At 40.6% G+C, this 12384-nt stretch overlaps 1 protein-coding gene across 1 annotated transcript in view; it reads right to left on the minus strand.

Annotated features, from left to right (window-relative positions):
- LOC103511212 (collagen alpha chain CG42342) overlaps positions 1-12384 on the minus strand; it is a gene marked incomplete in the record, with an annotated part of 61445 nt that overhangs the window by 25583 nt on the left and 23478 nt on the right. Inside the window, 1 exon segment of the mRNA XM_026825048.1 lies at positions 10122-10175. Coding sequence (XP_026680849.1) covers positions 10122-10175 — 54 coding nt within the window.

Here is a 12384-nt window from a genome sequence, read left to right on the forward strand (position 1 = left end):
AACTGCTTCCCCCAAAAAAAAAAAAAAAAAACAAACAGGCATTCCCCCCCCAAAAAAAAAAAAAAAAAAAAAAAAAAGATTAAATCGATGGCACGCCGCCAGTGCAGTGAAGCAGAAGTGATATTAGAGGGAAGAAGAGTGCAATGAGGAGAAAGAAAGGTAGATGGCACGCCGCCAATGCAGTGAAGCAAAAGTGATATTAGAGGGAAGAGGAGTGCAATAAGGAGAAAGAAAGGTAGATGGCACGCCGCCAATGCAGTAAAGCAGAAGTGATATTAGAGGAAAGAGGAGTGCAATGAGGGGAAAAAAAGGTAGGTAGTGTAGGTACTACGTGAAAGAGGAGCACACAAATTATGAAGTGAATAAAAGGCGGGGTACAAAATTAATTTTTAATCTTGTATTTTTGGGGTGGGATGCCAGTTTTATTTATTTGGAAGAACGACTTGGTAAGGATTTTTTATGCCACTAAAATTCGCCCCGGGTGGGAATCGAACCCGCGACCTAGCACTTACAAGGCAGACGCGCTACCCTCCAAGCTAGCTATTAGGCTGGTTGTGACACCCCCTATCTCATAACTTTTTGAAAAACCGACATTATAAATTCGAATCAGAAATGATATCTGTTCAGTTCAAAATAAATGTTTCATCTTTGTTTTTTCTTTTTTTTCTTTTCTTTTAAAAGGAACTGTAATTGCTAAGGTCTTTTTGTCCCGAAAGCCAAGAGAGAAGGAAGACAGGATAGGAGAAAGTCAGCCGTTCCGAGAATGAACTTTGTCCGTTCAGGATAAAATTCGCCCCGGGTGGGAATCGAACCCGCGACCTAGCACTTACAAGGCAGACGCGCTACCCTCCAAGCTAGCTATTAGGCTGGTTTTGTAATAAATATTTTCTTTAATCTTAAATAGGTGATATATCATTTCCTTTTATAAAGCTGGTAATAATATGGGTTAAGCTGGTAATGATATGGGTGGTAGCTGGTAATAATATGGGTTGGTTTTGGGTGAGAACCCGTGGAATTGAAAAGTGTGCTCGATTGCAATCCCTACCCACGTAGTACTGGTCCTAAGGCTGGGTTGGTTTTGGGTGAGAACCCGTGGAATTGAAAAGTGTGCTCGATTGCAATCCCTACCCACGTAGTACTGGTCCTAAGGCCTATCCAACTTTTTAAACTATCACCCCATCAGTTAAAAACCGACACTTAGAGAAGAAAATCAGTCTTTTATCAAAAGGGGTCCTTTCAAGGCCATGAAACTAGGAAAAGACCTTCCAATAAAAAAAAGCCATCAACCATCGAAATCGGTCCAGTAGTTTTAGCTGTAGAGATGTCAACGCCAAAGAAGAAGCAGAATCAGCAGAAAATGATGAAAATTTTGACGTTATTTTTGGTTACCATTTGCTGCCATTTCAAATCTTAATATTAAGTACCTATTATTACAGTCAACGGCCGGAGGATGCAGAAGGCAAGAGGGAAACCACTGCATTAAAGATCCTTAGGATATCCCTAACCAAAGTAGCCAAAAATGAGTAGTCTAGAGAGCCAAAGAAACCTTACTGATCATGGAGTTCGGATGCCAAGATCCGGCAGGATGTGTGGCAAGGCTCATCAGGTCGTCATCCAGCGAAACCCTTGTTCAACCTTCAAACTTGGAACGTGGAATGTGAGAACACTGTTAAGACCTGGCAAGCTGGAGGAGTTGAAAGAACAAATGAAGAAAGCTGAATTGGACATTCTAGGTGTGTGTGAAACAAGATGGGCCGGAAAGGGAGACTTTGTGTCTGAAGATTTCAGAGTGATTCACAGCGGTAATGAGAAGAGTGGAAGAAGTGGGGTCGCAGTCATACTGAGAGGAAAATGGAAAAATAATGTCTTAAACACATATCACCTGAATGACAGAATTATCATGATTAAATTACATGCTCAACCTTCAGACATCTATATCATCCAAATATACATGCCAACTTCCAACAGTACAGATGATGAAGTTGAAAACATTTATGAACAGATGGAGGAGCTATTAGCCATAACTGAAGAAAAGTCAAATGTATTTATCATGGGGGACTTCAATGGATCGGTTGGTGAACAAAACTCTACATCCAATTGTATAGGCAAATTTGGCTTGGGAACTCAAAATGACAGAGGTACAAGAGACAAGACTACTAGAATTCTGCGAACAACTTGAATTCGTTATCTCCAATACTTTTTTTGAAGTGCCGAAGCGAAGGAGGTACACATGGAAAGCTCCTGGAGATATGAGAAGACTACAAATCGACTTCATCTTAGTCAAACGCAAATTTAGAAACCAGGTCCAATCGAGCCACACCTACCCTGGCTTTGATATAGACAGTGATCACAATCTAGTCATGGCAAAGTGCAATATAAAGTTCAAAAAAAGAGTTCTAAATATCGAGAAAAAATGGTGTCTTGAAAAACTGAAGTATGACACATTAAGTGAAGAATTCAAGATCGATCTGCAAAAATCAGAATGTCATTCATGGGAAGAACTTAAATCCTCAATTGTAAAAACTGCTGATAATATACTAGGAAAAAACACTTTAACACCTAGGAAACCATGGATGACATCATCTATACTGGATATAATCAAAGAAAGAAATTTTTGGAGAAACAAAGACACAGCAAGATACAAAGAATTGAAAAATACCATAACATCAAAAGGCAGAGAGGCAAAAGAAAAATGGATGGATGAGAAAAGTGCTGAAATCGAAATGATGATGAACCGGAATAACAATGGAGTGTATGCAAAAGTGAAAAAGCTACAGCAGAATCCTAAGACCAGAAGTAATATTGTAAAGGATAAAGATGGAAAATTCTTATTTGATATCGAAAAGGTTGCAAACAGATGGAAGGAATATTTGGAAGAACTTTACACCGGAGAAGATATATTGAATGAAGATGAATATGTTGAGAAGGAAGAGAATGTAGATTTTAACTCAAAAGGCCCCAGTATTACCATAGAAGAATTTAGTAAAGCAATGAAAGATCTCAATGATAAGAAAGCTACAGGCTTAGATGAAATACCTGGAGAAATATTGAAGAACCTAGATGAGAAAACTGAAGAAGCCCTATTCAAAATCATCTCGAATTGTTATGAAGGTGGCACATTACCTGATGACTTTATAAAAAGTAAAACAATAACTCTACCCAAGAAAGGCAATGCTACCGACTGTGCAAACTACAGAACCATTGCAATCCTCTCACATGCTTCAAAAATTCTATTAAACATAACAAAAAACAGATTAAAAGGCAAAATTGAACAAAAAATAGATGAAGACCAATTTGGATTCAGGAGTGGAAGAGGTACGAGAGAGGCAATTCTAGCGCTGAGGCATATTATAGAGAGAAGAGTTGAAGTTGATAAAGAAACCTATATAGCGTTCATCGATCTAGAAAAAGCTTTTGATAAGGTAGACTGGAGACTATTGTTTAAAACCTTGAAAGATGCAGAAATAGATTGGAAAGACAGAAAATTTATCCTCAACTTATATAAAACTCAATCAACAATAATAGATATCAATGGTGCCAGGAAAGAAGCCAAAATCAGACAAGGAGTTAGACAAGGCTGTCCTCTCTCTCCATATTTGTTCAACCTGTTTATTGAGAGGGCAATCAATGAGATGAAAGAAAATACAAATGGTGTCAAGATAAATGGACAAAATATTCATTCCATCCGATTCGCTGATGATATAGCGCTTTTAGCTGAATCAGAACAAGATATCAATCAAATGTTGAACTACCTAAATCAAACTTTAAATAGGTACAAACTCAAAATTAATGCCAAAAAAACAAAATCCATGGTCCACCCGTTTCTTTCTATCGCCGCATCGAATTTTCCTCCAAAAACAACACGAACAACAAAACAAGTAACAACAACAAAAACAACAACAACAACACCAACCACAACAACAACAACAACAACAACAACAACAACAACAACAACACCAACACCAACAACAACAAAGACACCAACAACAAAGGTGGACAAACAATTTTCTCCCACCTGATCGCCTTATTTCCTCCTCCTCCTCCTCCATTTACAAAAACACCAACAAAAACAACAACAACAACAATAACAACAACAAAAACAACAACAAAAACAACAACAACAACAACAAAAACAACAACAACAACAACAACAACAACAACAACAACAACAACAACAACAACAACAATAAATACTCTGTATGTACAGTATGTTCATGTCAGCCAGTCCGGAACTCTATAAATACTCTGTATGTACAGTATGTTCATGTCAGCCAGTCCGGAACTCTATAAATACTCTGTATGTACAGTATGTTCATGTCAGCCAGTCCGGAACTCTATAAATACTCTGTATGTACAGTATGTTCATGTCAGCCAGTCCGGAACTCTATAAATACTCTGTATGTACAGTATGTTCATGTCAGCCAGTCCGGAACTCTATAAATACTCTGTATGTACAGTATGTTCATGTCAGCCAGTCCGGAACTCTATAAATACTCTGTATGTACAGTATGTTCATGTCAGCCAGTCCGGAACTCTATAAATACTCTGTATGTACAGTATGTTCATGTCAGCCAGTCCGGAACTCTATAAATACTCTGTATGTACAGTATGTTCATGTCAGCCAGTCCGGAACTCTATAAATACTCTGTATGTACAGTATGTTCATGTCAGCCAGTCCGGAACTCTATAAATACTCTGTATGTACAGTATGTTCATGTCAGCCAGTCCGGAACTCTATAAATACTCTGTATGTACAGTATGTTCATGTCAGCCAGTCCGGAACTCTATAAATACTCTGTATGTACAGTATGTTCATGTCAGCCAGTCCGGAACTCTATAAATACTCTGTATGTACAGTATGTTCATGTCAGCCAGTCCGGAACTCTATAAATACTCTGTATGTACAGTATGTTCATGTCAGCCAGTCCGGAACTCTATAAATACTCTGTATGTACAGTATGTTCATGTCAGCCAGTCCGGAACTCTATAAATACTCTGTATGTACAGTATGTTCATGTCAGCCAGTCCGGAACTCTATAAATACTCTGTATGTACAGTATGTTCATGTCAGCCAGTCCGGAACTCTATAAATACTCTGTATGTACAGTATGTTCATGTCAGCCAGTCCGGAACTCTATAAATACTCTGTATGTACAGTATGTTCATGTCAGCCAGTCCGGAACTCTATAAATACTCTGTATGTACAGTATGTTCATGTCAGCCAGTCCGGAACTCTATAAATACTCTGTATGTACAGTATGTTCATGTCAGCCAGTCCGGAACTCTATAAATACTCTGTATGTACAGTATGTTCATGTCAGCCAGTCCGGAACTCTATAAATACTCTGTATGTACAGTATGTTCATGTCAGCCAGTCCGGAACTCTATAAATACTCTGTATGTACAGTATGTTCATGTCAGCCAGTCCGGAACTCTATAAATACTCTGTATGTACAGTATGTTCATGTCAGCCAGTCCGGAACTCTATAAATACTCTGTATGTACAGTATGTTCATGTCAGCCAGTCCGGAACTTTATAAACACTCAGTATGTACTATGTACAGTGTGTTACAAGATATTCAGCCAGTCCGGAACTCTATAAATACTTTGTATGTACAGTATGTTCATGTCAGCCAGTCCGGAACTCTATAAATACTCTGTATGTACTACTCATACAGTCAACTCAAGAGATCAGCTCTAGACAGATCAGATTGGTTACAACGACAAGGCAGTTCCTTTAGTACATGATGATTATTACCTTTTTAACACCAATAAGGTTAGGTTAATTTTATATGTAGGTATATTATTTTTACTTTCTATTACTACAGTATAGCGGAGCTATACTAGTTTTCCTTCTTTTTCTTTTTTTTTCTAACTGACGTTGTACAATTGATGATTCTCATGAAAAATATAACTGTCCAAATGTATTTTTTTCGTAAAGATCGTCAAAAATAATAAATAATCCGAAATTATCAAAGTCTTGGCCGTTCGTGAGTTTTGATGAAACAAAGAAATGAATAAACTAATAAAATACCTATCGAACTGAGCTAAAAGTCTTGGTTGGTGTTGAGTTGGAGTTCTAATGTAGTAAGAAAAGATCACTTTGAAAATAGAACATTGGAACGAATTTATTTTGTGTAGACTCACCTAACTGACGTTGTACAATTGTATTCATTGAAATGTTGTATTTTTAATGTTATACTATGTACAGTAAAAATAAATTGAATTGAATTGAAGTGACATATCTTCGAGTGAGCATGAGGTCGCGCTTCGCGCTCCCTTGGCTTCGCCCCTGGAAACTAATATCGTCCCTGAGTCTTGTCTGGAAGAAATGAAAACTGTACAATTGTATTCATTGAAATGTTGTATTTTTAATGTTATACTATGTACAGTAAAAATAAATTGAATTGAATTGAAGTGACATATCTTCGGCTTAACTTAATTAATTTTGATGATTTTTTCCAACTTGGTCTACAGTCGTGCCCCAATACACATATTCAATCCGTTTTCTTCCATCGTTAGTAGTTTTTCCTCTACAACTCCCTGAAAGCGCTGTCAAACTTTCTCCTCTTGGCGGGGCGGAGCGCTCCTTAATACTAATATTCTCTTGAAATGCAAAATTTCAGACTTCACGGAGTAATAACGAGAACATCGACTACACTGTTGTGCAATGACATTTAAAGCCGTTTACAAGATATTCAGCCAGTTGCGGAGCGCTCCTTAATACTAATATTCTCTTGAAATGCAACATTTCAGACTTCACGGAGTAATAACGAGAACATCGACTACACTGTTGTGCAATGACATTTAAAGCCGTTTACAAGATATTCAGCCAGTCCGAAACTTTATAAACACTCTGTATGTACAGTGTGTTACAAGATATTCAGTCAGTCCGGAACTTTGTAGACACTCTGTATGTAGAGTGTGTTCATGTCAGCCAGTCCGGAACTTTATAAACACTCTGTATGTACAGTATGTTAATGTCAGCCAGTCCAAAACTTTATAAACACTCTGTATGTACAGTGTGTTACAAGATATTCAGTCAGTCCGGAACTTTGTAAACACTCTGTATGTAGAGTGTGTTCATGTCAGCCAGTCCGGAACTTTATAAACACTCTGTATGTACAGTATGTTAATGTCAGCCAGTCCGGAACTCTATAAATACTCTGTATGTACAGTGTGTTCATGTCAGCCAGTCCGGTATGTACTATGTACAGTGTGTTACAAGATATTCAGCCAGTCCGGAACTTTATAAACACTCTGTATGTACAGTATGTTCATGTCAGCCAGTCCGGAACTTTATAAACACTCTGTATGTACAGTATGTTCGTGTTCCCCATGTATTTCTTATGGGGGGACTAAAAAATGTCAATATCTCGGGAACGGTTTGGAATTTCGGGATTTTCCGATTTTTCCCGACTGACTGATCCCAAATATATACAGCCCCTTGTGTAACTGACTGACTGACTGACTGACTCACTCACTCACTCATACTAATTCCAACCCACTTCTAGATGAGCTAGGACGATGCGGTTTTCACCATTGGATTCCTTATTTTTTGTAGGTACTGGGAAAAATCGGAAAATCCCGAAATTCCAAACCGTTCCCGAGATATTGACGTTTTTTAGTCCCCCCATAAGAAATACACGGGGAACACGCTTTGAGGCCAGCAAAACTTTTCCTACGTTTAATATTTTCCTCTCGCTTTTAGTTTTCAGTTTTCATTTCTTCAAGACAAGACTCAGGGACGATATTAGTTTTCAAGGGCGAAGCCAAGGGAGCGCGAAGCGCGACCCAATGCACAACCCCGCGAAGCCCCCGGGAGCGCGCAGCGCGACCGTAAACAAGGGAGCGCGAAGCGCGACCCCATGCACAACACCGCGAAGCCCCGGGAGCGCGCAGCGCGACCGTAAACAAGGGAGCGCGAAGCGCGACCACATGCGCGACCCCGCGAAGCCCCCGGGAGCGCGCAGCGCGACCGTATACGCAACCCCGCGTAGCGAACACGCGAAGCCCCCGGGGGGGGAGGGGGGCGAAGCCCCCCTCCCGAGCACGAAGTGCGAGTCCTAAATATATACAGCCCCTTGTGTAACTGACTGACTCACTCACTCATACTAATTCTAACCCACTTCTAGATGAGCTAGGAAGATGCGGTTTTCCACCATTGGATTCCTTATTTTTGTAGGTACTGGGAAAAATCGGAAAATCCCGAAATTCCAAACCGTTCCCGAGATATTGACGTTTTTTAATCCCCATAAGAAATACACGGGGAAACACTTTGAGGCCAGCAAAACTTTCCTACGTTTAATATTTTGCTCTCGCTTTTAGTTTCAGTTTTTCATTTTTTCGAGACAAGACTCAGGGACGATGAAAATTAGTTTTCAGGGGCGAAGCCAAGGGAGCGCGAAGCGCGACCTCATGCACTCCCGCGAAGCCCGGGAGCGCGCAGCGCGACCGTAAACGAGGGAGCGCGAAGCGCGACCCATGCACAACCCGCGAAGCCCCCTGGAGCGCGCAGCGCGACCAGTAAAACCCAGTGTTATATTGCTCTCGCTTTTAGTTTTCAGTGTATATCTTCGAGACCAGACTCAGGGACGATATCAGTAACACCGCGGAGCCCCGGAGCGCGCAGCCGACCACTTGCACAACCCCGCGAAGCCCCGGGACGCGCAGCGCGACCCTAAACAAGGGAGCGCGAAGACGCGACCCCATGCCAACCCCGCGAAGCCCCCGGGAGCGCGCATGCGCGACCGGTAAACACTAGGAGCGCGCAAGCGCGACCCTATGCATCTAAACCCCGCGAAGCCCCCGGGAGCGCGCGCGCGCGACGTGTAAACAAGGGAGCTCAGAAGCGCGACCCCCATGCACAACCCCGCGAAGCCCCGGTAGAGCGCAGCGCGACGTAAACAAGGGAGCGCGAAGCGCGACCCATGCACAACCACCGCGAAGCCCCGCGGGAGCGCGCAGCGCGACCGTATACGCAACCCCGCTAGCGGAACACGCGAAGCCCCCGGGAGGTGGTGAGGTGGGCGAAGCCCCCCTCCCGACACGAAGTGCGAGTACAAAGTTATTACAGCGCCTTGTGTAAACTGATCTGACTGAATCACTCACTGTCTCATACTGAATTTCTAACATTAGATCATGCTAGGAAGCTCGGTCACCGGAACTTATTATAAACACTCTGTAGTGTGACAGAGTGTTACAAGATATTCAGCCAGATCCGGACTAGATAAGAAGTTTCCACTTCATATGTACACAGTGTTACAAAGTGATATTCAAGCCAGTCTGGAACTTTATATATACACACTCTGTATGTTACAGTGTGTTACAAGATATTCAGCCAGTCTATTCTTGGAACTTTATAAACACTCTGTATGTACAGTGGTGTTACAAGATATTCAGCCACGTCCGTGAACTTTATAAACCACTCTGTCTAGTTGTTACAGTGTGTTTAGCAAGATATTCAGCCAGTCCGGAACTTTATAAACACTCTGTATGTACAGTGTGTTACAAGATATTATAGAGAGAAGAGTTGAAGTTGATAAAGAAACCTATATAGCGTTCATCGATCTAGAAAAAGCTTTTGATAAGGTAGACTGGAGACTATTGTGTTACAAGATATTCAGCCAGTCTGGAACTTTATAAACACTGTGTATATACAGTGTGTTCATGAATCCACACACATTAATTTTTGAACGGATGAATTTAGAAACCTGAAATTTTGTATACGATCCTATATTTACATCTAGTTTTTTTTATATAGGCTATGTAAAAGTTAAGGGACTTTTTCAAGGTCCACCCCAGGGAGCACCAAAATATGCGTACTTTAAGACCGTTGGTAGGGGGTGTTCATTTAAGATTTTAAAGTTGCCCCCCCCCCTGGGGCGACCCTGAAAAAGTTTCTGAACTTTTACTTGGCCTATAAAAAACTAGAGGAAAATATAGGTTTCTAGATTCATCCGTTCAAAAATCAAGATTATGAACACACTGCATAATCCTATAATGAAAACTCTGTTTGGTGTCGTCGTGTCGCTTGATAAAATGCCCTGCACTACTAGGAGGACTGTAATTAATCTATAGTCAATACGTTATACTAAATGTTAAAATTAGATATAACTTACCTTCAGCATCACAACTTGTTCTGCAGAAATATTGTGACCCTGTTCCCTGAGACCCTGATTAACAAACAAAAAGGAAAGAAAAGCTACTTAGCTTCTAATCAATTACTACTTAATCTACAGTGTAAAATAAAAAACGAAACGTGTACGCAAAATAATCAAAGGAAAATTTGAAAAAATGATAGATTAGAAAAACAAAAGCCCAAGTGCCCTAGACGATCCTAGAAATTAATATCAAATCATTAATTATTATTTGTGGTGAAGCAATAACCTCTTCACAACTTTGTGGCTATCACAGTATTACATCGAAATCTTTCATTTACTCAATCATCATATATATTTACTAGCTGAATTCCGTCGCTTCGCTCCGGAATCCCGCTAGTTCATCCCGAGGCATGGCCAAACATTAGGCGAGCGAGGAAAAGTTTTCTCTCCCGCAGTCTCTGCACTCTGTGTATTTCTTATGGTGATTTTAGCGATCAAAAATTGATCATATCTCAGGATCGGTTTAGATTTTCGCAAAATCCTTTCTTATTGCACACCTAGACCATAAAAGGAATATTCCTACCAAATTTCAACTTTCTAGGTGTTGTGGTTCTAGAGATAGAGCGATCAGTGTGTGAAATGTGAAATGTGAATGAGTGAATGGATCTCGTTCTTATAGGTAATTCTGACTATGAAATATTTCGATCTTTGAGAGAACGTTGCGAAATCCTTGCTTCCTCACTTTACTCTGAACATCTAACCTGTATCCTTGTACATTATTTTCTACGAGTACAAGCCTGTATCCTTGTACATTATTTTCTACGAGTACAAGCCTGTATCCATCACTATCCCACCCGTATTCGGGATAATATTGTTATAAGTCGGGAAAGAATGTTCGGCAAATCATTCCTCAGTGCAGGTATTGCTAATCACTAGTTTCTTTGACTTGTAATTCCACCTCTGGTCGCTACTCGATGAAAGTAGCTACTCAATTGTCCTCACGAGGTTGAGTGCACCCCGAACTTCAAGCACAGGAGCCGGAAAAACTTCGACCCCACTGGGAATCGAACCCCGGACCTCCGGCGTGCAAGCCGAGTATCACACTCGGCCACGGAGGTTTAGAGAATAATATTTAGGTGAGATGGTTATATGGTTAGCTTTCCTCACGAGGTTGAGTGCACCCCGAACTTCAAGCACAGGAGCCGGAAAAACTTCGACCCCACTGGGAATCGGACCTCCGGCGTGCAAGCCGAGTATCACACTCGGCCACGGAGGTTTAGAGAATAATATTTAGGTGAGATGGTTATATGGTTAGCTTTGTTCGTGCCCTGTCGGAGAGGCTTTCAATAAGATGGAAAAAACCATGGGGGCAACCTTGCGCTGGTTGAGAGCCAGAATTACAGTAGTTGTAATCATGAAGGCAGCAAGCATGTGTATCCGGGGGGCTCGCTCCCGATTTATTTCGGGAGAGAGTCTCCTTGGATACGAGGATGGAGTATCCTGGTTTGGATCAAGAGTGGTCCCCCGTTCGATCAAAGAAGAGATGAGGCATTCGTTAGTTTGAGACTGAATTTTTAATAAATATTTTACTTTTTGTGACAATAGTAAACTGCTGGTGTCAAATGGTCTAGGAAAAAAAATATTTAGGTGAGATCCTAATTCCTAAACCGTTTTTCAACTCCTCAGTCTTCAATAATACCTAAAATATTAAAGGATTAAGTTTAAGTGCACTTGGATAGTCGACTAAACGGGAAATCCCCTCCAAATCACACCTAAAACCCCCAAAAAATACTTTTCATTAACAGTGGAGTAACGGTAAGCTATATTTTGACACTTTTTGGCCGTTTTTTGGCGGTTTTCAACTCTACTGACTAAACGGTTTGAGAATTTTGAGAAAAGCTGTGAGAGAAGACCCCTCAAATCATACCTAAGAAACCCAGGTAAGAATAAGAATCTTATAATTTAATATGATAAGGAAGTCGTGTGATGTTCGCAGCAGATTTTTTAAAAGAAACCCTTTAAGTTTTTGTAATTTAGGAGTAATCAAGTGATCGTGCAAAAGAAAATGTGAGAAAAAAAAAAAAAAAGATTTAGGAGCAAGCCCATCTAAATATTTTTAGGGACGTCTATGCACTTGCGTCTATGACTACTCTACAATGACACTCCCCATTTCCAACAGTACTTCTTAAAGGTAGGATCACACAAATGGCAGAGCGACATACTGGGTTTTTAAATAAAAAGTTGCCACCCCTGAAATCTCGAGAACCATTTGGATTTAGGA

This window comes from Diaphorina citri, unplaced genomic scaffold (assembly GCF_000475195.1).
Source record: "Diaphorina citri unplaced genomic scaffold, Diaci psyllid genome assembly version 1.1 scaffold688, whole genome shotgun sequence".
Taxonomy (NCBI): Eukaryota; Metazoa; Arthropoda; class Insecta; order Hemiptera; family Psyllidae; genus Diaphorina; species Diaphorina citri.